This window comes from Microcebus murinus, chromosome 3 (genome assembly GCF_040939455.1).
Source record: "Microcebus murinus isolate Inina chromosome 3, M.murinus_Inina_mat1.0, whole genome shotgun sequence".
Lineage (NCBI taxonomy): Eukaryota > Metazoa > Chordata > Mammalia > Primates > Cheirogaleidae > Microcebus > Microcebus murinus.
Genome location: NC_134106.1, coordinates 32,167,080 through 32,194,526, shown reverse-complemented (window position 1 = coordinate 32,194,526; position 27,447 = coordinate 32,167,080). Strand labels below are relative to the sequence as shown.

Genomic DNA, 27,447 nt, shown 5'->3' with positions numbered 1-27,447 from the left:
ACTCTTTTATCTCTACCTCAAGCCCAGGTCTTTCTAATTACCTACAGGCTGGGTATCCAGCTGTCTGGTGGAGCCCACACTTAAGTGCTCCTTAGGTACATCAGCATGTTCCACAGGGAACTCTTCACTGCACCCCCACACCCTGCCTCTGACTCACCCACCTACTGAACCCCCCACCCCCTCTGATTCACCCAGCCAACTGAACCACTCTTACTGCTGTCTCCTCTCCACTTCCTCCTGTGTGTGCTACTTCTGCCTCCCGCACCCTGCCTTGCTCCAGCCCCTCACTGTCACTTTGCCTGGCTCACTCCTACTTATCCGGCATGGGTGTCTTGCCTTTTGGGAAATTTTCCCCTCTCCCATACCTAGGTTCATGTTCCCAGGCACTTCATGCCTGCCTTGATTGTAAGTTTATCACACTCCTCGCTTGCCCCTCTCACACTGTCCAGTCACCCCTTTAACAACCCACAGGACCCAGGAAAAAGTGTCATACAGACTTTGGTTAAATGATTGAATAAATGAATTCTACTCAAAAAGCTGACATTTCAAGGTCTGCCCTTTTTCTGATCTTTCCTTTGCCATTTCTTTGTTCATGTCCCCTTTCCTGATAACTTTCTTCTGCCATCAGCCTACTTACTGCCTTTAAAATATGCTGATTCTTTAGGATTCTTTCACTGCCTTTTCCTTTGTACAATCATTTATTAGAATGTGACTACAAATTACTTTGAGGGTTGGCTTTTAAGTAGAGTAAAAATAGATAATTAAAGCAGATTTGTACTAGGGATTTCATAATTACTATAATGAATATGCATTATGGAAGATAGTACCTAATTATCAAAAATTCTTGTATTTAAATAGATAAAATTAAATTTCAAATTAAAAACACCAAACATTTTAAATGAAGTGGGATTGTTTGTTGTCTGAAAAGAAAGAAGTACTCATACCAATTATCGTTTTTTGTCACAGAGTGCTTCGTGTTGGCGGAACCATTGTTTTGTTGCTTAGCGAAGATCATCACAGGCACCTTAAAGATTGTGAAGAAAGCAGCATCCCTTTAAGTTCCAAGAACAGTTACACAGATGAACCTGGAATTAAAAAGTGCTTGAATCTTGAAGAAACAACTGACATATCAGAGACAGAATATTCTGCATTTGAAGCCAGTAACCAGGAGTGTCTAGACAAAATGTCACCATTTGGCTCTTTGGTACCAGTAGAATGCTACAAAGTTAGCCTTGGAAAGACAGATGCATTCATATATAAATACAAGAAGTCACACTCTTCTGCACTGTAGCAGGCTGGCTGCCACCAGCCAGGTTCAAGTCCTTACATGTTAGCTGTGCAGCAGGAGAAGTTTGCTGGTGTAGGGTTTGTTGTTGTGCCCACAGGGTTCCATGGAACCAAATGCCCCCTAAGACAGAAGGTGTGGCTGATTAACCACCTTCTTAAGAAAGAGTTGCTGCTTTATACTCTAAAGTGCTTAATGTTTTTAACAAAGAACAGTTAGTGAATATTTTTAAAAGACTCAAGTTTTGTATTCTTTCAGAATGTGAAAAGATCTATTCTGTCGTGCATCGTTTCCGAACAGAAGTTTCAGCTTCAAAAAGAGTTTTCAAGGGTTACATAAGTATCAGTCAATACAAAGTTGTTGATATTTTAATTATCAGATTTTTAGAAATATAGAAACTTTTATATATGACTTCTTTTGATATTTAACTTAACTTTTGAGTCTATGATTTTCTTCTCCATTGGAAAGAAAATAATTTGTATTTCTAATACATTTTATATGTCTCATGTAAAACATCAGTGAGAACAATGTGAATTAAGCCAGTATCCTTCAATATGATGGAAAATGACTTTGCTTTTTTTCTAAAAGCATTAATAAATAGAATTGTCACCTCACCCTTATTTCTAGAAATTCAATGTTTCTTGTGTTCATTACTTGGGAAAAAGGAAAAGTAAATTGAGGAAAATATATGCTCTGATTTAATTTTTTTCGATAGCCTCATACAGTGGTTCAACTTAGTACCATTTGAACAACCTTTCCATGCTTGAGAAATTTCCCACCTGTGAATCTTATGCCTCCAAAGCAGAAGCCAAAACATTTGCTTTCCAGCCAGGATGTTGTGCATAACCTAGGCCCCTGGTATCAAGGTATACTCACCTTGTACAAGGTGTGGCATTTGTACCCAACAGCAGCAACAAAGTGGTCTTCACCAGAACGTCTCTATCCTGAGGTTTCAGCAATGCTTCTGGCTGTGTAGCCTCTAAGCTTATCTCTTTGACCTTCCAAGAAAACGCTGCAAGGTACCTACTAATCTTAATACATTTCATTTTAGCTAAAACTCTAGATTTGGTTGTGTTGTTAGCAGGGAGGACTCTGGTATGGAGATTGATACTCTGAGGGGTTTCAAGCAACAAGCCCCCAGAAATATGAATTTGTATCAGTTATCTTATCTGGCCTGGTCGGGTTAAAGGCAGTGAGGATACAGCTAGTATTATGGAAAGTTTATGGCATGTGATGATGGTGAAAGAGTTTATAATTCCTGTGCTTACCTGATGCTATAGGAAACATCAAAGACCTGAGGAATATGAGCACTATGCATGGGCTGTCTGCTTTTGCTAGAACTTGACAAAACAAAGAAAAAGAGCAAGATTCCTATAGACCTTGCTCCTTGAGTTAAAGCAGTGGTCTCAGCCAGGGATGATTTTGTCCCCGAAAGGACATTGGCAATGTCTGCAGACATTTTTGGTTGCTACAACTTGGTAGGGAAGAGAGATACTACTGGCATCTAGTGGATAAACCGGATAGAGAGATCAGGTTAAAGAGGTAGAGGTTGTGGGTCAGATCAGATAGGGCGCTGAAGACTATTAGAAGGACTTTGGCCTTTACTCAAAAGCACTGAAAGAGTTTTTAACAGGTACATCTAACATATTTAAAGGATCATCATCGCTGCTGTATTTCAAATTGTAAGAAGGAAGAGGTGAAATTAAATCATTTGGGAGTTTTTCACAATAATTCAAGCGAGAGAAAATGGTAACTTGCCCCAGGATCATAGCAATAGAAAGGTGGCAAAAGGCAGCTGGATTCTGGACATATTTTGAAAGTAGAACCAGCAGAATCTGCTGACGTGTTAGATGTGTAGTGCGACAGATGGAGAGGAGACAGGAATGACCACCAGATTTTTGGCTAAGAACCTGGAACGTGGAGTTATCAACTGAGAGGGGAAAGGCTGTGGGGGTTGGTGGGAGATATTAGAGGTTCAGTTTTGGACTTGCTAGTCTAGACAGTCTAATTTAGACTTGTCTAGACAGTCTAAACTAGCAAATCTTGTTTAGACATGCTGCTAGACAGTTTTGGACTTGCTAATTTTGAAATGTGCATTAAACATTAAGTGGAGATGTTGAGTAGGCAATTGAATATGTGACTCTGCAGTTTAAGAAAAAGGTCTACTCTGGAGATGTATGTTAGGGAATTGTCAGTATTTAGGTGGCATGAAACTGGATGGGATCACCAAAGGGTCGACTGTAGGAGGAAAAAAGAAGAGGACCAGGGCTGAGCCCTGAATTCCTCCAACCCTAAGAGGTTAGAAGAAGAGAAGGCATCTTCAAGAAGACAGATGGAGCAAACAGGTAGACCGAAAACTGAGTGTGGTTGGTTCACAGGCATATGAGCAAAGGGTATGGAAGAGGGAGTGTTCGGCTCTACAGATGCTGCTAACCAACCAGGTAAGACAAGGACCGGAAGTTGACCACTGTAGCAATGAGGAGGTCATTAATGACTTGACTGGGGGTTTGGTAGAGTGGAGGAAGGAGCAAAACCAGACTGCAGAAAATGGGAGCAGAGCTGGAGGTAGTGAGCATAGACAACTCTTTCAACTAGTTTTTCAGAAAAGGGGAGCAAAGACATGGGGGTATTAAGTTCATAAGGGATGTGGAATCAAGAGAATGATTTTTTTTTTAGTTGGGAGAAGTAGCAGCATGTTTTTTTATATTGGAAGAAAAGTTCCAGGAAAGACAAAAAGTTGATGCAGTAGGAAAAAGGGATTAAGTGCTGGCTTGATGTCCTTGAGTAAGAGGATGGAGTGTAGTCCACAAGTGGAGGAATTAGCTGTAGATAGGAGCATGAATAATGTATCCATGGTTACGGGTGGGAAGGCAGCATTCAGACATTTCTGCTATAGTATGATAAGTGTGCTCCTGAAAATTTTTTCATCTCAAATTTATGCACTAAAAATAACAGAATTTATAGGAAAAAAAAGTAGGATTGGGGCAGACCATTCCAAACCTATCCAACTTTGCAACCCAAGCACTAACAAAAACTCTAATCTTAATAAAAATATCAGCACAGTTAAAAAGACATTCCTACTAAATACATCAATAAATAAAGGACTTCACATAGTCAAGAAAAGGGCAAAGCACCTTGACAGAATTGGGCATAAGGAAGGGTATAAGCTGCCAAGTTACACAATCAGCACTGTCTGCCTGGCCAAGGCACGGTCTGTGCCCAGCTGAACCAAGAAGAGCATGTGGCGATGGTGTCATGCTAAGTGCCGTGTTCTACAGCTTGTCCATCCAGCCATTCCGCTGGTGTCCTTCACAGCCAGCTGCTCTCAGCCAGTGACACAAAGCAATGTGCTCAGGGGAAACAAATCACTTGTGAACCAACCCAATTTCCACATTATGGTGACATCATGTCCCTGGGGGCATGATGGGCAATATTTGATTTAATGCCCATTGTTACAGAAACGTGTTGTAGGAGAACAGACTAGAAGTGGGAGCAGATGCTGGAAGGTGGGCGGATGTGGTGGTGGTAGACTGTGGAAGTTCTCTTCTGACTACAGTTTTCTCAGTGAAAAACTACATGATAATTTATCCAGTTCCTGAGTCTATAGTTGGAACAGCTACCCCTAGCAATCATGGAATTCCCATAGTGGCTTTTTGACTCATGGAGTAAGGGTGTCCATTATTGAAAGAGCCAACATCAACTCCTTAGGCCCCCTCCCTTCCTCCCAAAATAGACAAAAGCAATACCATAATCTTTGCAGGGCCTGAAGATATTAGTGCCATCAATAAGAAAGGCACAGATGCTGATGGAACTCGTTGGCATCTGAAGGCAGCCTACGTCACCTTTGGGTTTACTACTCGGACTCATTTACTTTTAATAGAGGCCTGAGCAAGGGAAGGCCCTCCAGCTGCTCCGGCCCCACTGTCAACAGCTCTCCATGAATGCCCTCGTGGCCCAGGAGAGCTAATGGTGCTCAGAGCATCTGTGGCAAGGCTGGATGCTGTGCGGAGCCTGAGGCAAATCCCAGTAGGAGAAGCACAGCTGCAGCCTCTTAGCTTTTGGAGCAAAGCCAAGCTTGCTTGTGCAAGTAATTATTTTCCTTTTAGAAATAACTCTCAGTTTGCCACTGGGGCTTGCTACTGAGAGCTTGACCCTGGAACACTAGGTGACCATGTGACCTAAACCGCCCCTCATAAACTGGAAGTGATTTGATCCACCAAGCCCAGCCCAGCAGCGCACCCTCATCAGGTGGAAGTGGTAGAAATCGACACTGCACTCCACTCAGAATTCGGTTGACTGAATTCATGAGCTGCGGGGGCACTTGGTGCCTCCTGCCATGCCACTGCCCCTCCCTCACAGCCACGGTCTGTCTCATAGGGAATTCCCAATGAGCAGGTCACCAAGGAGGAAAAAAGTCAAATCTGGCTTACAGATGACTCTGCAAGTTGTGCTGGCACCAGAGGAATTTAACTGTAGCCCCACTCAGGGGGAGGGACTGTGGGGCAAAGAAACTCTGCCAGGGAGCAAAAGTTTGAGTGGTCCACATTACATACTTTGCCTGGAAGGAGAGATGGCCTGAGAGACAGATCCACACTGTCATGGGCAGTGGCTAACAATTTGGATGATGGTAAGAGACATAAAAGAAGGTCTCGGGGAGAGGAATGTGTATGGACATCTCACAACAGGCCCTTGTCAAATGGGAGAACATTTGTGCCTGATTGGAATGGTCGCAAGAGACCCCCCTGTGGAAAGGTTCTAAGTATGTAGGTGGGAGCTTGCCTGCCCTGTGCCCTGTGGATGTCAGCCTGCCCTTCCCAGCACTCTGGCACTTGCTCAACGGCCTTGTGGACAAAGTGGCCATGGTTGCAGGGATGGAGACAATACATTGGTCCTACAAGAACTTCTCACCTAGGCCGATATGGTTACTGCTGATGGATTTTCAGCAGCAGTGACCAATCCTGAGACTTGTTATAACACTGCTGCTATGGCTTGAGTTTGTCCTCTCTGAAACTCATGTTGAAATTTGATCCCCAATGTGGCAATGTTGGGAGGTGGGGCCTGGTGGAGGGTGTTTGGGTCCTGGGGATACATCCTTCATGAATAGATTAATGCCCTCTTGAGGGAGTGAATTTGTTCTCACTCTTGCAGGAATGGATTAGTTGCCAGAGAGTGGGGTATTACAAAAGTGAGTTCTGCTTCCTAGACTCTCTTGCTTCCTCTCTCTCTGCATGTGATCTCTTTGCACATGCCTGCTCGCTTTTCTGCTTCTCCATCATATTTGGACCTAGCATGTGGCCCTCACCAGAAGCTGGCCAGATGCAGCACTGTGCCCTTGAACTTCCAAGCCTGCAGAATCATGACCTCACCCAATGTCTTTTCTTTATAAGCTACCCAGTCTCAAGTATTTTGTTATAGCAACACAAAATAGAGGAAGACAACTGCAAACGGGAGGAGAATTATTTTGAAAACTCTCTCCTGTGGATATCGCAATAATTTTTCCTCATTATAATAACTATTCTGGATTTGGATTCCCTATGCCAACAACATCTTCCATGAACTTAACAAATCGCCTTATTCACTATCATTTATTTCTAGGTCACAATGCCTCTCACCAAAGAGCTCCTTGTAGAGAGTTGTGAGACAATAGACTGAGACTCATAGGATTTCTTGTCTTTCCATGTATCACATCTCTTGAAACAGAAGATCTGTGGCACAGTGGAATGGCCTACTGAACTCTCAGTTATTGTGCCAGCAGGGAGATAACTAACTCCTTGAGAGAATGAGATGCCTTCCTTACAGGACACTGTGTGTGCTGTGAATCAGTGGCCAATAGATGGTGCTGTTTCTCCCATAGTAGGAATAATGAGCTCCAGACCTGGAAGTGAGAGTGGTACCTGTTACTGTATCACTCCCAATTACCCTATTAAAATGTTTGCATCTTATCACTGGAGCACCTGGGCTCCCTGCTTTACAGTCCTCAATGCCTCTAGCTCCAGGTGGGGAACTTTATTACTGTCACCTATTGCCTGAAGGGTCAGGATATAGTCCACACCATCCCTTGGTCTCCTCATCAACTCTTGGAAAGATCAGTTAATTGACAAGAAATAACCACACTACCACTACCATAATCACCACCACTACCACCTCCACCCATGGGTCTCCTTTCTTATAGGGCAACCATGAGAAAGAACCTTTTCAATAGGGAAATGTATAGGCTTCTGGGTGCCGGGCAGTCTGAGTTTGGTCTACCAGCCCTTCATGGACTTTTCTGCAAAGCCAGGTGCTCTGCACATGGGATACTTGGGAGACCTAGGGAACTTGGGGACCCATGTCACAGTCCCCCTGCCAGAGGGAGGATAGAGGGAGGGAGAAAACCTCCAGTTCTGTGGGAATCTGAGCTTGAATGTAGCCGGCTTCTCTTTCTGAGAAAAGGGGTGCCCCCAAATTCCCAGCTGCTCGTTGTCCATGTAATCCACTGTGAGCAGCCAGAGTCATTTACAGACAGCCCTTCTCCTTACAAAATAGCTCCCAAGAGAGGATTTCTTCTGTCCACAAACAACAATGAAGCCATTAAATTAGGAGGTAAGACTGCCACCTGATTATTCTGGATTCTTGATTCCACTGGACAGAAAGACACAAAGGGCTAACTGTGTGCGGTGGAGTGTTTTGTCCAAGTACTCAGGTAGAGGTATGTCTAGAACTCTGTCATCCAGAGGTTTCCACCAATACCAGAGCTGGGACAAAAGTTTCCTTGCAGGTAATTTATGTTGGGAGGGGGACTGGAAGGTGTGAAGTATGGAAAGAGGGAAAGGCAATCCAAGGATGCACTGTTGAGCTGATCACCACTGTGAGAAGCTGGGATCTGATTCTGTAGGACTCCTCTAAAGAGCTGTGTAAAATACAACTCAGCGTTATCCACCAAGGGGCAAAAGAAGAGAGTATCGGCCAGCTCAAGTCCCCCCGTTAGTCAAGAGTAGGATGACTTTCAATTCCTTCCCACTTTTAGTATTTCATTCCTACAATTTAATTCATAATTTATAGAAAGTCAAATGGAACTAGATGAGGAGTAGAAACCACCCAGAAATGAGGTTCTTGAAGTGCATGTGTTACCCTTGTCCAAAGGAGTTAGGATGAGCAGGTTTTTGTTTGGATGAGTATGATTGCATTATGTCACATGGGAATATTGGTTGTTTGGAGGAAGTTTAAATATGGCATAAGAACTGATATTAATGTTGGGCATCCAAAGAGTGTGTCAAAATGGTAACTTAGCATATTTGGGGGTTATGCCAGAGCACATTTCCAATGTTTAGGGACCTTTCTACCTTTTGAGTCCCACCTCTTCAAGGCAGAAACTAGAACGCCAGCTTTCCAAATCTCTATTGTAGGTAGAGTGTAGGCCAGACACTGACATATGACAATTTGATTCAGACGTGAGCATCAGGCACCATTGAACCACTTTCTGAGAGGGCAGCAGCACAAGCATCCTTGTTGGGGGGCCAACAAGGGCAGAGAGGTTCAGCATTCAGGGCTCAGCATCAACAGTGAAGCTGGGCAGTGGGTGGCATTCAGATGGCTTGGATGCCGTTCCTGGTTGCATAGCTTCCCAGATCAATTTTCTGGCCCTCATGAGCATCCTAATATATTTGTTAAGCAAATTCCTTTTCTGCTCAACTACTTGTAGTAGATTCTGTGGCTTGCAACTGGGAGCCCTGTGCCACACACCCGGGCTACTGCGGGTGCCGCAGATCTCATTCTCTGTGCAGTGCCTCCACATACTTTGCATTTTTTCTTTTACCGTATTTTCCAAGTGTCAGTATTATCATTCTTTGCTCCCCCACTCCCCAAAGTCACTTTTAATGTTTGGGCCTCTCAAACATTTAGAATAATACAATCTTTTTTCATTGTGTGCCTAAGCTTTACTTCCATCTTTAGGAGAAAAGAAAAAACGTGTGGGGGTGGACTATGAGACCAAAATGCAGCAAATGGCAAGTAGAAAAATGACTTTCTTCACTGACTTGCGTGACAGTGGTGTAGATCCTAAGAGGTGGTGGTTCTAATGATCTCAGTGTACTTGGCAGAATTAGATCGTGATTTTAGTTTCTGCTAAACTATCTTTAATGTCAAATGCATATGACTACAAAGCTTTTTTGAGAATTTTTGAAAATTTGAGGATATCTTCTAGTTGGAGTACTATTTCATAATATCTTTGTTTCTTCTCCAGCACAAGGCACAGGGTGTGGCCCACATGAACAATTAATATTTTTTTGAACTAAATTGAACCAGCTCCAGGTAAGAGGAAACAAATAAATGCCTGTGGATCTGACAGCGGTGAGTCAAAAGGACACTCAGAAACCATTCAGGAGACAGACAGCTGTCAGGGGAGACACCGACTTCCTATGTAACCTAGAAAGCGAAGTCTCATTAGGGATTCAAAATAAATTGAAGTTCAAGAGGAACTGCTCACTTAGCTATTAAGTAAATATGACTGTTCAGGGAGCTGTGCAAGAAAGCCTTTGGACTAAAATTAGGTAAGATGCAAAGTCTTAACAGAGAAATCCTGCTAATTAAGAAATCTCCAGTGAGTGTTTTTTTTTTTTTTTTTTTTTTTGAGACAGAGTCTCACTCTGTTGCCCAGGCTAGAGTGAGTGCCATGGCGTCAGCTTAGCTCACAGCAACCTCAAACTCCTGGGCTCAAGAAATCCTTCTGCCTCAGCCTCCTAAGTAGCTGGGACTACAGGCATGCGCCACTATGTCTGGCTGATTTTTTCTATATATATTAGTTGGCCAATTAATTTTTTTCTATTTATAGTAGAGACGGGGTCTCGCTCTTGCTCAGGCTGGTTTTGAACTCCTGACCTTGAGCAATCCGCCCGCCTCCAGTGAGTATTTTTTATGCATGCTTATAATTTCCCATCGTGTCTGTTTCAAAGCTCCTATTCATTCACTCATTCATTTGCTCATTCATTCATTCAGCTATCAGGCATTTACTGATACTTGCTACCTGTCAGGCTCCTCCTTGGTAACCTGGCCCTGCCCTAATGGCTGCTATGACAGCTCTCAGAAAGGGATCTGTCCCCCAGATGGGCAGGGGTGGGAGGACACCAGCCAAAGGCCCCCACTTCTGAGAGATAGGAATGTCCTTGACCTTCGGAAATGGAGGGATGAAACCACTTTCTGGAAAATCTTGACAGAGAGAGAAAGATGACAACAGAATCCAGGAAAACATTTGAGAATAAAGTTATAGAGTGTTGGGAATTTAAAAAAAAAAAAAAAACAGCTAAAAACATATCTCAGTACATGGAGAGCTTAGCTTTTTATTTTAGTTAATTTTCACGGATTTATTACATTGAAGAGAATCAGGAGATTTGAAGTGTAATTGTGACATCTTAATGCCGCAGTCATTTAACACTGTCAGTTTTCATGAAGTTCCTTGGCGAGGACCTGCCTTCTCAGGGATGAAACAAACCACAGTAGTTATTCCAGTTCCATCCCCACCCCCCTCTCACTCACACATTATTTCTACCATTGTTTGGTCGCTCTTCTAGCTTCCCTTCTGTGACTCCTGCCCTCTGTATCCCTGCACCATTTGAGACTGCTTTCGCCTTGGAGGAGGGGGTGTATTAACCATGCGCTTTGCCAGGGAGCCCCAAATGCCCAGCACGGGCCTCCAGTAGTAACATGGGAACCAAGGAAGATTGGCTCAGTGGGCCAAAGGGTTTTCATCTGTTTTTATGTAAGTCAGATTATATCACTCCTCTGCTCAAAATCCTCTGATGACTTTGTGTTTTACTCAGAATAAAACCCAGAATCTTGCTCCAGCCCCTGGCACCCCTCTTACTTTATCTGCGACTCTCCCCATTTCACGCCACCTTCTGCTGCCCCTGGAACGTGCCAAGCCCATTCCCATCTCCGGCCTCTGTGCTTGCTGTCCCCTCTCTCCAGACATTTCCCCTGGACACCAGCACTGCCCAGGCTCTCTGCACAAATGTCCCCTTCTCAGAGAGGCCATGCCTGGCCTCCCTCTCCAAACTGGCCACCGCCTCGCCCTTTTCACTCTGCTCCTACCGTCTTTGTTCTCCGTGGCCCACATCACCGCCACCTGTTACATAAGACATGTTTGATGACCGTCTGTCTCTTTACCATTGCAGGGGCCGCTACAGGAGGGCAGCGGCTTTGACTTGTTCCCTGTTTATCCCCCGCACCTACATCAGTCTCTGGCACGTCCTAGGCACTCAATATAGATTTGACACACGAGTCAGCGTGTGAATGAACAAGCAAGTGAGCAGAGCTAGTCATTCATTCTATGGCCACGTGTGTCTTTGTTCCACAGTATTGAGATGTCCCTTTTTTTGCTGAGACCCCAGAACCACTTTGCTACCGTGGGCCTGCTCTTAAAGAGACCACAAATAGCTCAGCTCTAAAATCCTAAGTGGAGCTTCCAGACAACCACAGAAAAGTAACTTTGAGAAATAGAAGCTGTGAGGCAGCAAGTCTCCTCTATAAAACGGGGACCATCATCTCGGTGGCACTTCATTCATTCGCCCCCTCATTCCTTCAGCACACATTTGTTGGCATTTGCTCCACATCCCAGTGACCCCCAAACAAGTTCCTTTTCGTGGTCATCTGCCAGCCAAGTGAACAGAGCTAGAAAGGTCCCAGATGCTAAGCCACGTTCCCCCTGGCAATGGCCAAATCCCAGCCTTCCAATGTGACAGAGGAAAAAAAGAAAAAGATGTCTTTCCCTGAAGGAAAGTTTTTTCCTTTTTTTCCTCTGTGACATTGGAATGTATGGAATCGTGCAGCACAGAACCAGCTGCTCAGTCGCTACTAGGTAAAAGCTTGACATTTTCCGACACCCTTCTTGATTATGTAGGCGTATCACAGACCCACAGGCTGATTGCTTTAAAAAAATAATGAAATTGTGCTGAATTTCATCTTAACCCGTTGCATTCCTACGCATCTGGCTCACACGGTAACTGGTATTTCTTCTTTTCTTTTTTTTTTTTGGACAGGCTTGTGAGAAGAGGGCCACTCCCGTGTCCCGCCGCGTGTGGCTCCATGTGCCTCTCCCTCCAGCTCACCCTCGTTTCTTCCTCACCTTCACATCATTTGTCTTGAAAACCATCCCCCCATCCCCTGTGAACACCATGTAAACTGTTCCTTTATGTGGAGCACTCTCTGCTTAAGAACTGGCTCATCCTCTGAGTCAATACTGCATTAATCACTGGTGTTATCTCCCCAGATTACCTTTCACAGTTGGTTTCGTTTCAATTCCCGAGTCCATTTTATTTGAGAAACACGTTGGCATGATGGTTATTTACCGTGGTCACAGCAGAGGCCTAGACAGCAGAGGCTGATGCTCCTTCGACATGTTTGCAGGAAACAGATGCCTGCTCAGATATGTCCACCCCAAAATCGAGCTCGCTCCTGTCCTGGGGACCTCAACCTTCTGCCAGGGACTGGCTCAGAGACACTGGGTTCATGCTCAGGGTTCCAGTTCCTCTCCTGCCATCAGGGATGACAACCATAGCTTCCCTATACCTCCAAGGCTGTCTCCGGGCTTGTTTTGTTTTTTGGGTTTCTCCTAAGTCACTGCACAGCAACCAATCTCTCCAAGAAAAAATATAAAATAAAATACTATACTCTCCTTGATATGTATTAAAAACAAAAAACAAAAAAACCTTGGAAGGTATCCTTGTATCGACTTAGCATCAGATGGCTTTATTTTATTGCTTGTGTAATTTAATATGTTATGTTTTTAAAATGAGTTCATAGTCAACTTGAATAAAGAAAATAAAAGTTTACAGAGGTGTTGCAAGTGTCTTTTGGGTTTCTTTCTTAAATGTGTGGTTGTTGGAAAATATCAGCTCATGGACGCCTCCAGAGAGGTTCAGAGAGACAACTGACTTTCCGGGCCATCCATCAAGACAGCCAGGAAGCAAGGACTAGAATTCACGAATCTCTCAGTTGCTATCCTACCTCTAACCACAAGGCTATATAGCCTCCTTTTTTCTTGAATAATTGCTTTCATTTAATAATTTAAAAAACGCCATCAGGGATGCTTTCACAGGACAAAGTAAGACGGACCTACCCACTTAAATATTAATCTTTGAGCAGCCCTAGTGACATGGGAATTTCTCATAATGTTTCGTGGGGGAAGTGCCAAGAAGGTAATTAAAATTGCTGTCATACCTTTAGGCTACTGCCGACTACAATGTCTGTTGAAGGTCAGTCATGTAAGGAGAGGTGCTTATGAAAATAGGTCTGGCATTCTTTACGGAGTTGCAAAGGGCAGTGTGTGCTGTGGTTTAGAAATATAGCAGCTTGATTAAAATCTACAGAGCAGTAACTTCCAAAGGGAACCAGGAAAAATGCAGGGGAATGTGAACCTATCTAGATGTATAACATTTTGAAGATTGGCTGGGACACAGTTCGAGACGCACTATGGGTGTGCTGCTGGAGCTTGGACTTTGGTGTGAACAGGCTGGAAAACAAATCTTGGTCCTGCCCCTGAATGCCTTAGGGAAGGAGGGAAGATTACTTAACATCTGAGCATTAGCTTCCCCACCCATGAAGGAAGAGCAGTAACAACAAGGCAAGGTGTGTAAAGGGCACGGCCTGAAATAGCCACAGAGGAGATGCTGAATCAGGGACTCAGGCTCATCAATGCCAAGAGACAGAACTGAAGGGGACGTTGCAAATCAGAGCTTTCTTTTCCACTTTTCATTCATATCTAACATTTATAAGAACGAAAGAGACCTAAGAGTTGACAAGAATGTGACACCAGTGCCATCTTCTTAGAATCAAATTCCTTAAGAGAGTGGGATTTTTTGTTTTTGACTTTTTTTTTTAATGAGTACCCAGCAGAGGCCAGAACTACAAATGGCAAACTAAGGCTTAAGGGGAAAATGAGAAAACCCCAGCAATTTATTCAGATCTTTGGATTCATTTTAAACTCTTATGATTAACAGATGCAACCAGTGTGATGATGAGAGTAATATATTTCCTGTGTGGGGAATGAATCTGAAGCCCACTGAAGACACAGCTGAGTGAGGTTTAGTTCAGGCATTGCCAAGCTTCTAAAGCAAGTATTCACGTGTTCATCACAGTCTACTTGACTGACACGCAAAGCTGTGAGGATGGAAATGAAAAGTGTTTTATGATTTGAGAATGAATCCCCCCGAGCTGTGATTGTGCAGAGTCTATTGTATCCTGGGAATGTAGTCAAGGGAGCATGGGCTCTTCCTGTAGGATCCGGCAGAGCCTCCCTGAACCCTTGCTATAGCAAGGCTTCCATGCCCTTTCCAGAACTCCCAGAGGATGCCACTCCACATATATGCAGATATTGAGGGAATTTATCTTTAAGGTCCTGATTTACATTCAGAACACTTCCTGATGAGTTTGCAGGTAGAGTTCATCCATCCTCACAAACCACCCCCAAAGCAGTGGTGTGGTCAGTCTTGGCCATCCAAGATGAGCAGATCAGGGAGACAATGGTCTGTGTATTTTGTGTATGTCAGAAATGTCAGCCCTGGGACATGGTGAGAGCCTATTCTCAGAATTTCACAGCTCCAGAAAAGGAAAATGCTTACTTACAGCAGACCAAAATCAGATGGATTTCAGCTGGGGTTGGTGCTTGCTTCGGCAGCACATATACTAAAATATAAGCTGGGGGTGGCCAGTGTGTGACATCTGCCTTTCCCTTTAGCTTACAATCACTACATCTTTGTGCCTTGACTTCTGAAATCTTCCCAGGCACCACTAATTGAGCAAGTTCACAATCGAAGTGAATCCTAGTACCAAACATCTGGAGAATAACTAGAAATCAAAGAGGAATCAACTGGCAGTTGGATCAACTAGAGGGAGATTGGGGCTTTGAACCATATTCTCAATTACAATTTTCAATCCTAGCCTCCATTAAATAAATTCCATCCTATAGAACACTAAGTGTACAATGAAACTTGGCATTTTTTTCTTTTTTCCTTTTTCCCCAAATTATTTTATCCCCTTTTTGGTATAAGAAGTGTAGTTTCCTCAGTAAAAAATCTAACAATTCCTTAGGTGTCACCCTTGATGACATCCCTCCCCTTGCCCCCATATCCAGTTTACCAGCAAGTCAATGCCCTCTCTAAAAGATGCCCATCCACTACTCCCCAACTTCATCGCCATCTGTTGGTTCAGGCCACGTCTTCTCTCCTAGATTCCTGTGACATCCTCTTTCTTAACTGGCTTCTCTACCTCCAGTATTGGCCTCTTCCAATCCATTCTCTATCCAGCAACACCGATGTTCTTAAAATGGAAGTCAGTTCACATCACTGTCCTTCTTTAAACCCTTTCATTGCTTTCTATTGCCAGAATAAAACCCAGCCTCCTCATAGCAGCCAGCAAGGCTCTGCCTATCTCACCTGCCCCATGGTCATCTCTCCTTCCTCTCTACAAAACATTCAATTAGAGATCCTAGACAGACCCATCGTAGCCCACGGCCTTGCACGTAGCAGGCAATATTTTATAGTGAATGCTACAGGGAAGGAAAACATAGGAAATAAACACAAAAAAGTATTATCATTTTATAGCCAACCAATTTGTTTTCCTCTTATGGGATTTCCAGGCAGACATATTCTAATCAGTTTTAGAACAATTAGAAATCTTGCTTTGAAGGCTGGGAAAACAGAAGTTGCATATTGAGAAGACATATATTGGATAGCCATATGCCCGGTATGCAGTTGGGTGCCCTGAGATACTTCAAACATTTGCGGTTGTCCTGCATGTGGCCCAGAGAACTTCCTCTCCTTCCAGTTAGAGAACAAGGCCCCTGAGAAATTGAAATGCAATTTTAAAAGAGTCCTTGGCCAGTGTAGCTATTTGCATTCAAAGGAAGTCATTTTTGAAGCATTCCTTTCAGAATTCCAATTAGGATTTAAGACAAACCCCCACATAAATGGAAAAGCTTTAAATTGAGGTGTAGAACCATATTGAGGTTACTAACTTAATAATGTTTGAGCCATCAAATAAATGTTCCATGGTACTTAGTTCATAACACATTTCAAGTTATGTCTGGGTTAGTTTGGGTTAATAGTCCCTTTAATTATTCTAATAAGGCTCACTTGCTTGCCAAGCCATATTCTCTCTCTATTTAGCCTCATCACACTACTGTATATTTTTTATGGGCTCCCTAAAATTGGTGCTAAGGGAGTCAGTTCTGTCCAGGGAAGAAGAGAGTTTACCTGTGACTGTGAATTCCTTCACTAGGTGGGCTAAGCCCTGGAGACAGAGCACAAACAAGGCACAGTTTCCACCTTGCAAGACGAGCCTATGGTCTGGTTATGGGTTAGCAGGTAATTAGCACGCAGAGTGTAAAAGGTTAGAAAAGGGGTTAAGACAGTGCAGCATGTTTGCAGGAGGCGCCCAAGAAGGTTGTGTTGAAGCTGAGACACGAGGAAAAGTCAGAATAAGCCAGGTAGAGCAGTGAGCATCCTCAGTAGAGGAAACAACCTGAGCAAAGACCTGGAAGCGGTGACCAGACAATGTGAGCATCGCAGATGCACGAGCCTCCGTTGGGTGGTTAGTCTCTGGGCCTCCATTTACCTGAGCTCCAGGTTCCTCTTCATCCCCTTTAGCTCACCTGTATAGCACACTTTTGTCATTCTCAGATTTAAGTTTCAAATGGGAAATCTTTAAGAAGCAACTCCCCATCTTAATCATTTATTTTGTATTTTGCTGAGAATAAACTTACATAATGAGAATGTTGTGAAGTGAAATGCACAGCTGATGGGAATGTAATTTTAAAGAAGTTTATTTTAATAACTTTCTGAATTACTTTAATCCTGGATTTATAAAATCATTTAGGGCCAGAAAGGTGGGCTTTAATTTTTTGTTTGTACTTTACTGCATTTTACTAGAATATAAGCTTCACAAGAGCAAGAACCTTTGTCTGTTTTGCTTCGCTGAAGTTTTCCGAGTGCCTAGAATGGTGCCAGGCACATAGGAGGCATTTAATAAATATTTATCGAAAGATATAATTAAGTTTATGGTGAATATTATATCCTATGGAGGTCCTCCACATCCTAGAATACCTTGACTATCAAGGGCCCATGGGGGTCCAAAGAAAGTGGGGACAGGGTTCCCTCAGAGTGGGTGTAAGTGCTTCTAACATTGCAAACAAACCAAGGTCAAGGCTGTTAAAAAAGAGGAGTGTGTGGGACAGAGAGAGAACATAAGGAGAAAAATAAAAGATCTCAATAAATTATTCTGTGCCACACAGTAATGTGCAGCCATTTCAAACATTCTCCATTCACAAGCCAGTTAAGAAAACAAGCCTAAGAGAAGCCCAAGGACGGGCGCCAACATTTCTGTGCCAGTAAGTAGAAAGCGAGGCAGCCTGGCCGCGCACATCGCTGCCTGCCGTGTCCCAAGGCTGCTCCTTGCTCCCAGCTCACCCTGGCTGGAAAGCGTGGAGGCTCAGACATCACCAGCACTCGTCTGAATCCTAAGCAAACTCCCCTGGCCTCTGGGCAAATCTTTCTGGTGCATGAACCCTTCAACCTCCTGCCACCGGGAGACTTTCTTCCATTCCCACCTCAAACCCCTAGGAAGCTTTTCTGAAACTTCAAAAGTTACTCGCTCAGACACTGCTTTGGTGGTTGGAATATAAATGTCCAAGAGTCTTGACATCGTCTATGGGGATCTTTAAAGAAGACTTCAAAGAAAGAGCTCTCCTGCTTTGAGAATCTCCCATATAAGAAATAAGTGAAAATAATTGCCCCTTTCCGCGTGTCTCTGATCTCATCCAGAGGGACCAGTTTATTAAACAGGCCTGCGAGACTGCCCGTGAATCCTCTCCCAGGCCTCTGCTGCGCCTGCAACTGCGGGTGCGAACTGGTGTTGTCACCAGCGTCACTTAACCTCATCCAAACAGCTCAGGCGATAGCACGTGGACACTGTCACTTGGAAACCTCACTTTATTCTTTGGGGGTGGACTATCATTTTCCTTTTATGAGTACTAAATCAGTTTGTATAAAGAAGAAAGTACCTTTTATGAAATTAAAATCTGAAGCAGTGTCTTAATTCTGGATATGGCACCTTCCCCCATTTTACAGAGTGTCATTATGCCGTGCTGTGTGTAGATTAGAGGACAACGTTGGAGTTAAAAGGAAAAGCTTAGAAGGCAGCCAGTGCCCACCCCTCCACAAAGGATAAGGAAACACAATGGCAGGATTTTAACTTCTGTTCTGAACCCCCACATAGGAAAAGGATTGAGGGAAAAAATGAAGCAAAGGCTCTGGGTCTCATCTTCAGCTTCCTTATCAGGAAAATGGGAGTAAGAACACCCACCCACAGAGCCTTGGGAGGATTAAGTGAATAACACCTGGAGAAAAACACAGCCCAGTTCCTGGCATATAGTAAGTGCTAAACAAGATAGTTAGCTTAGTTAGCAGCTAAGGAGGTAAACACGGTTCTGGCCCAAACAAGTGGCTCTCAATCCATGGCAGCTGCACATCAAAATTATCTGGGATGCTTTTTCAAAAATACTCAAGCCTAGGCTCAGCTGTGCACATTCTGAGTAAATTGGTCTGAAGTGGCACCCAATTTAGGTACAGTTGGAAGAATTCACAGAGAGAGAATAAAAATTTAAATATTATAGTAAGGTTTTAAAAGAAGCTTTAAGATGGGAATCTTGGCCAGGCACGGTAGCTCATGCCTGTAATCCCAGCACTTTGGGAAGATCGCTTGAGCCCAAGAGTTCCAGATTACAGTGAGTTATAATCAGCCACTGCACTCCAGCCTGGGCAAAAGAGCAAGGCCCTGTCTTTTAAAAATAATGACATCTTTTGTCAAAAGCAAGTATGTGGTTGCTGCGAAAAAGATAAATAATAATGACCAACCTAATGGACGTGAAGCAATTAGTAAGTCTTAAAAAGAGTGTTATGAAAACAACAGAGTTCCCATCTGTCCGGTATGGCTAGGGAGACTTGTTGACACAGCTGAGACACAGGAAAACACACCGAGATTAACAAGGGGGCAGTCATTTAATGCAGAAATCCAGTTAACATAAAGAGACGCAGGTTGAACAACAGCTAAGACTTCAAACACTACTGCATAGTGTCACGGATTAGCTCTTAAACATAGTTGATCTGTTTTCTTATGATTTCGATTCCGGTACAAAGACGGAGAAGAGACTTCAATTAAAAAAAAATATAATAAGGCCACAGAAGAATCTTCCTGTGACAAGGAACATCCACAAGTAATGCACGAATATTTGGTGCTGACACAACAAGACACCATTAGGACAAGTTCTGGAGATGCCGCATTGAAATTTAACAAGCTTGGTACAAGGACGAGAAAATTATACTCGCTTTGTTACGAATCCTTTTGCAAATAGAAATGACTCTCGGGTAATTGTTATATACAAACCTTCGGAAATAAATGGAAATCATACAAATTTTTCCATTGCAGTTTCCTCTTTTTCTACACCTAGAAATATTCCATGGCACTGCTCTCTCTCACAGTCAAAGCATAAATAGTCATTAAAGCACTTGAATCCACAGTAGTCTTGTCCTTAGAAAGGTTGGGAGGTTTTGCATGATTTTCTATCAGTCATCCAGAAAGGGCTGGCAGGCAACAGGTTGGAATGTAAAAGACCGCTTTGTGCTTCGAATCCGGACGTGAACTCGGCGCCGCTCCCCTCAGGGGTCGCCCGCACTGTGGACAGGCCCTGAGCGCGGACAGTCATACCGTGGAGTCTCTGCCAGACTTTAGATGTGCGATCTTGGTCCGGCTAATAAACGGATAAGCGATGCAGAGACCTCCAGCTGCCACAATAAAGCCCAAACTGCACCAGGCGCAAAAGATAGACCAGCTGTAGCCATGTTCCACATCAGCGGGCAAGCTATAAATTAGCTTCGGGAGCCGGTTCAAATCATAAGAGACACTGGCGGCGTAAGTACAGAGGGAAATGGTGCAAAATATCCCTATAAATAATACAAAGAGAACAGAATGATTAGTTACAGTTTGGTCTGCTACAAGGCAAATGCCAGACAGGCCTTTATGAAAAGCAGATCAACCAGTGAGGCAGTCACTCCAAATTCATAAAGGCTCTATAATTCTTCTAGTTGAATTAATTCATTCGCCAAACACTGACAAAACTTCTATGTGCCAGACCCTACGCTAGGCATTGGAGATATAGGAATGAAAAGATAGGCAGGGAAATTCCGGTAACTGGAAGTATTCAGAATTATCTGGTTTGAATGGCTACGTATATTTGAAATTAGTTTTGCTTTTTAGTCTTAACAACAATTTAATAAAATTCTTAATATTCTTAAGAAAAAAAGTCTTCTATAATCACTCAAACCTAATACAAAATAGTTTTCATTTTCCTTTGTTCTATACCTGATTCGATACATTTTTATATAGTTGCAATCATTAGACAAAATCTGCTTTTTCAGTTATTATCGTAAGTATGTATCATGTTGCCTGTAAATAAAATTTTAAATTAATTCATACACGTGGCTAAACCTTTTTTTAAAGGTCTGGCATCTACTAGGGCCTCAACAAATGGGTTTTGTTTTTTTTTAATAAATGAATGCTTTTAAACATTATAAATTAAGACCAGCAATTTGGAATTGATGTAAAATAGCTAACGAGGCCATATATTTTAACCATTCAAAATGTAGGCAATTGGGGTGACATAAGAAAAATGGACAGACCTCACATTTTACTTTTTTATACCAATACATGTATGTATAATTGACCTTCTAGAATACTAAAATCAGGACTCTGATGAAAATGCTTCATAAGCCCAAAACACAGGATGTTTAGTACTCAAGTGACACTTTAAAGATATAGATGCTTCTATTTCCCCACAAGGGACCTCCAAGGATGCTTCTTTTGGATGGGCATGGGATCAGAATGAGGCAGTTGCTAAGTCGAAGGTAGGCAATCAACACGGAAGCTGACACCCAAGCAAGGGTCAGGATGTCCAGTTCTGTTCTGAATCCTACACATCTCTTCCTGTGTACAAGGAAGACTGTATCTATTTGCTGGAAAATTGCTTTGGTATCCTTAGGGACACATGCAGCATCTCCACCGGAAACAGGAGCACAGATTTTGGAACTGAAAAGAGACAGCTAAAAGTAGCAAATTCCCCCCTCTTTTTAACCTACAGCTCCGGAGATCAGAAACGCTAGCAGAAAAACAAATTCACAGCAGGCAGCAATTTGGAGGAAATAAAGATCACCTTAATGCCATTTTTAAAGTGTTAGAATTCTGCCTCCATTCGAGTCATGTAAGGGCACATTGCCTGAATCCTTTTCTAAATGTGAATTTAGAAAATAAATGTTCTAAATTAAAAGCACACTTGATCTGAGATAATTTGATATTTCCCACCCTTTGCCTAATTCTGTAATTCTGTTTTTCTAAAAAGGATAAAATCTTATTCCCACTCTTTGCCTAATTCTGTAATTCTGTTTTTCTAAAAAAGATAAAATCTTTTCTGACTTCTTGCTCCAATTTACTACAACAAACATATCACTCTGAGTTCTCCAATAAAAAAGATAGATGAAAATAATTCCTTCATAAAGGAATAGACTATTCAAAAAAGAATACTCCACTGCTTTTTTTCAAACCTTGTGAAAATCAAATGTTCTTACATCTACATGAATGTTTTCACTGGCACCAAAACAAAAATGGTGTTTATATATAACAAGGCCCTTTTAATGAATGCTGGTAATAGAACAATATTAGGCATTTAGAAAAAATTGATCACTTTGGAGTATCAACAGGTAAAATATAACAATAGAACAAGGACCTATTCACAGGAGAAACAACTCTATTCTGCATTTAGCTTTCTGCATACAGCTGAATGCCTAAAAGCAAGCATTTTTACAAGTAACATGGTTTCAATGACCTCTGAAAGCTTGAGTTCAAACTTGGACTTTTAAGCATCCTTTGATGTCTAAATGCATTGGATTGGGAAGCAGAAAATAGGTATTCTAGTTTCCAGCTCTACTAATCACTGTACAACCTTGAAATTATTATACCTAACCTTTCCGAGCCTTAGTTTCTTTAGCTAGAAAAAAAATAAGAGACTTGGTCTAAAAGTGTCAAATTTCTGTGATTTGGTAATTCCAAAGTAAGGCATGGAACAAGAATACTTCTTAAAACTTCCTAGTACATCTAGTACTCAGTATTATGCAATTAAATAAAAATGGAATGTCCTATGTATTAATATTTATCCTTATGCATATACTCCCTCTGATTTTATACTAAACATTGATTTTATTAGCACCTCTCTCCTGCCAACCCCATAAAATCGCTTTTGGTGAAATGGATTTTAGCATTACACCACCGGTTCATGCTGAATAGGAAAGGATTGTAAGAAACAATTTAATCTGAAGATTTAACCAGGATGAAGATTTCTCTCTGCCCTCAATGTCATGAATTATGTGCTTTATCAGAGTAATTGGTTTTTGCTTACCTCATGTACGCTGTGAATGATGTCACTAATAGAATTTCTTTCTTTGTCCAAGTTGCTGTGGAACTGTAGTTCCCTAAAGCTAGATCTGCAGCCCACCATGAGCAAAACTATGGGATTTCATGACATGCTTTCTGCTTCTAATCTCACTCTTGGATCCATATTGCCTTGCAAACCTGATTGTCCCTTTGTCTTATTTTTATTATTTATTTGAATTTATCTTATTGTGAAATTTTATATGCATCTCTGTGATACTGAAATCCTTTATGGAATAGGGTACCTATCATTTCATTTGATGAAAACTGCTTAATTTCCTGTTGCCTTTATTCACTCACCTGAGCGGGAGAGCCCCACTGGCCCCCAAAGACATCCCCTCTCTGCCCTTCCCCCTTCCCACAAATGCCCCCACACTCTGTCCTTCTGAAACACCTTTTCTCCTTCCAAGAAAGACACTCTTGAAGTTGTTCTTCATAAGAGGATAGATGAGAAGGAGACATTAATAAGAAGAGCATATCTAAGAGCTCCTCCTTTTCAGACTCTCACATCTCTAAGAAAGTTTGCAAATACATAGCTGCCATGCCACAGCTGTTATCTGTGGGCTGGGCAGGAGTGTTTGTGATGATTACAAGGAAATGTACTGACAGGAGACAAAGCATTGTTCCTAACTTTTCCAACTAGCTTTTGTAAAAGAAGCCCAACCGGTTCAAGAAATTTTTAAAAGAAAAAATTCCTTCTAAATTTGAAGACATCGAGAAAAGGTGTTGCTTTAAATGATGAAAGCATGCTTAACTGTAGCTGGATTCATAGTTTTAGGTCAGTTTTGAGACTATGAAACTCTATTTTAGGTTCCATATGCACATCTTACAGTACTCGCACGTATGAGTTTGCTAGGCCTTTCATAACAAACTACCACAGACTGGGTGGCTTAAACAACACAGATTTATCTTCTTATAATTCTGGAGGCTACAGTCTAAGATCGAGGTATAGTTTCTTCTAAGGCCCCTCCCTTTGGCTTATAGATGGCTGTCTTCTCCCTGTGTCTTCACACAATCTTTCCTCTGTAACTGTGTTCAAAGTTCCTCTTGTCATGACCATGCTGGTCATATTGGGTTAGGCTCCACCATAATCACTTCATTTTATTAATGACTTCATTTTCTCTTTAAGACCCTATTTCCAAATATGATCACATTCTGAGGTCCTGGAGGTTAAGACTTCAGGAAATGAATCTAGATAGAGACACAACTCAGCTCATAACATCATATGCATTTATGTGTGTGTGTGAGTATGTGTAACTATGAATATATTCTATCTCTTTTTTTTTTGGTGATTCTTACTTTATTGGATTTTTGTATTAAATGAGATAATATATGAGAAAATCCCAGCTACACAGTGACCACACCATAAATATTGGCTATCACCATTATTATTTTGTAGTTTTTACAGTTCTTTTACATACACTTGTTTCTTTAAATCTTCACAACATCCTGTTAGGTAACTGTAATAGATTTTATTACCCTTGTAGGAGGAGTTGCCCAGAGCCTAAAGCCTGGTGTTCTTCCAAATCCTATTCTCTTCCTTCTGTGGAGTACAGCCTGTCCCTACAATATCATCAGTTTGGGGAAAAAAACAAGAAACAATGCTTGCGACGGAATTCTCTTTTTAGAGGTCTTAGCAAGACTGTACTATTTTCAGTGTTATTTAATCAGTTATTCAAAAAATATGTATTAATTATGTCCCAGACCTAGTTCTGATTATATTAGGAGTAGTTGAGTTTGATGAGTTCTTGTGGGTCACAGCCAAACTGGGTTTGACATGCTGGGGTTAGGAACCTGAAGTGTTCTTTCCACTCCACTTCCCGGTATGCATCTCAGGGAAGGGTATTCATAGTAGGGACTCCTGAGACTCCCTGTACGTTTCGCACAGAGTCTGACAGAGCTGAGCGCATGGAGGCAAGAAGAGCTGCTGAGCAAAACTGAGTTCTGCAAGACACTTGTGTTCTACTAACCTAAGAGCCAGCTCGTCCCAAATGATCCCAAGTAGGACTTACTACCTATGTAGCAAGTTATTTTAGACAATGCTGCATTTTAATCAGTAGCAATCTAATCAATGTGAGGTATGTGAAGGAAAAGTATGAAAAGATTAATAAGGTACCACCCCTGCATTCAAAAAATTCAAAATCCAACAGTGCTTCCTGGAGATCCCTGGGGAGAAAGGCTGCTTCTCCTCCATTCTCCTCTGAGGCTCCCCAGTCCCCTCCACTTCTCCCCTAACTGATGCTCTCCAGCCCAGCTGGTGGCCCCGGGAGACAGAGAGGTTCCCAAGTCCCAAGCTTGGTCCTGGCTACTGCTGGTAGCATCTTCAAAAAGAGTGAATAATTACTGGCTCCCTGACAAACCCTGTATGCAGCTACTGTTCTTATAAAATATTAAATGGTTTTCTGCCAATATCCTTGATTAGAAGATACCATGATATCACAGGATTACAGGGCTGGAAGGGATATTTTCAGATCAGGACAGAAGTAAATTTATGCTACCATTCCACAACATCAACCTAATTTCCTACCCTAAAATCTTCGTGGTGCCTGCGGCCAGCTGGTGAGATACAATTCTTCTGACCACCCTTTTTTTGATGTGCTTAAAATGCTGAAAGGAGTGGAAGTTGCTTCACCCTGGTTAGCCTGCTTGATAAATAACATAACGACATCACCCAAAGGCATAAACATTGATTTTTTTCCCCACTCCTTCAAAAGATGGCCTGCCCATCCTTCTTTCCTCTCTGCTGTCCCATCCAAAATACCTCATGCTACTTTTCACACATGTTACTCAAAAAGCCATTCCTATATTGTCTTAATTAAATGACTGGCAGGACTAATTGAGACAGACAAAACCTCAAACCACATACACAACAGATCCATAATATGCAATTCCTAAATCCAATCATTTTTTGAAAGATTGCAGCAATCTCATTTAGTGGCAAAGCTTGGCCTGATCTGACACAGGCTATTATAGTCTCTGCTGATACTGCTTACTGTGAATATTCATATGTTTCACTGCAGAAATGTTAATGTATTTGATTTCAAGATGCTACCCCAGACCTTGCTGAAGCTGTTAAATAATGTAGGATATATGCACCATATTACTTTTCTAAAATAAAATTTTTAAAAGCCTGAATTCCAAAACATATCTGGCCCCAAGAGTTTTAGTTAAGGTTATTATTGAGCTGTAGTTTTAAGTCATAATCAATGGATATCCTAGATAGTTCAATACACCTACCACAGTGGAGTCTTTATTCATTTGGATGCATTGAAACAAAGGAATGAATAACCCCGTGTGGGTGTTAACTGGCCCTGAAGCTTTGCTAGGGCTGCCTGGGCTCTGTCTCCTCTCTCTCTGCTGTCAGGACCGGAATGTTATGTGCCGTATGTGATCTTCCAAAATGGAAATAGCTGCTCAGGGCACAGCCTGTGAAGGAGAATGAATCTAGTAGGCAGTGAGAACCCACCAGGGGAGGCCCCAAGCTTTATCCAATTTTTGAGACTTTTTGTATTCAAAGATAATAAAAATCCCCCGACAGCTATAAAAATTGTATTTAAAAATGTTTGCATTGAAGAAATGAACCCTTTAAAATACTTACATTAATAATTTAAATTATAATCATTATAATTATATTGCTATAGCAATCTGATAGAATGCATCACTCAATGTTGACGGAAATGCTCACTCACAGTACACTGAGAGCAGTACGGTCTGGTAATCGCAAGAGCACAACGCTGGAAGATGAGAGTCTTATTCTCTCAATCCTCTGTGCATGCCTCAGTGCCTGTGTGTGAGTAACCTCAGAGGACACGACGTCAAGAGTCTAAGTTTGAGGCCCCGGCGGGATGTGGGGCCTGCCCCTGACGCTGTGGGAGGACCCCCTTGCATGGTCCCAGGGAAGAGGAAAGGGGTGAGACCTGGCTCCCAGATGTGCATCGACACGCGTGGGTAATCAAGACCTGTCTGTATACAACAAGGCAAAAGGAGAAAGATTGTTCCAAAGTTTCCATTTTAACAACTCAAACTGTCACATCATTGAATGTTCTTCATTGAAGATCTGGCTAATAAGTTCAGGCAGAGAATGAAGATGGCAGCGCATCAGAAGGGGCTAAGTTTAGCATCAAAAGTCTGCGGGAAGGATGCTGCCTTGAGCTGCTGAAGACATTCTGCTTAATTAAAATCAATTCTTTTAACCCTTTTGTGCCCTCTCATTTCCTGCTACTGCCTGTCAATGTTCCATAGATGATTTGTCTCATGCTATGGATTGACATGGTTATCTCAGTGTTTACAAAGGAAATTTCAAGGCATTATTTGTAGTAACAAAAACAAAACAAACCTCCCTAAATCTCACAGCAAGAGAACAGATGAATCCAGAACAGCATTCCATGGAAGAACATGCAACTATTTAAAAACTGTGAAGTCTGGTAGATTGATGCCTCCCAATTTATTCTTTTTGCTTAAGATTGCTTTTGCTATACAGGGTCTTCACTGATTCCACGCAAAGCATAGAATTACTTTTTCTAGATCTGTGAAAAATGATGTTGGTATTTTAATAGGGATGGCATTGAATCTATAAATCACTTTGGGTGGTATAGACATTTTAACAATGTTGATTCTGCTGACCCATGAGCATAGTATGGTTTTCCACCTGTTTATGT

The 27,447-nt window shown here is 42.2% G+C and overlaps 2 protein-coding genes across 4 annotated transcripts in view; one reads left to right on the top strand and one right to left on the bottom strand.

Moving 5' to 3' along the window:
- Nucleotides 1-1,896, top strand: part of THUMPD2 (THUMP domain 2 tRNA and snRNA guanosine methyltransferase) — a 39,435-nt gene extending 37,539 nt beyond the window's left edge. For both annotated transcript variants that reach the window (XM_020288597.2, XM_012788532.2), the window contains one exon: nucleotides 967-1,896. Coding sequence is in view for 1 of the 2 variants with exons in the window: in XM_012788532.2 (XP_012643986.1) it covers nucleotides 967-1,291 (325 nt within the window). In the remaining variant the exon portion in view is untranslated. The remainder of the gene's footprint in view (nucleotides 1-966) is intronic.
- Nucleotides 1,897-10,049: 8,153 nt separating this feature from the next.
- Nucleotides 10,050-27,447, bottom strand: part of TMEM178A (transmembrane protein 178A) — a 67,468-nt gene continuing 50,070 nt past the window's right edge. For both annotated transcript variants that reach the window (XM_012788526.2, XM_012788528.3), the window contains exon 4: nucleotides 10,050-20,253. In XM_012788526.2, coding sequence (XP_012643980.1) covers nucleotides 20,012-20,253 — 242 coding nt within the window. In that variant the 3' untranslated portion in view covers nucleotides 10,050-20,011. The remainder of the gene's footprint in view (nucleotides 20,254-27,447) is intronic.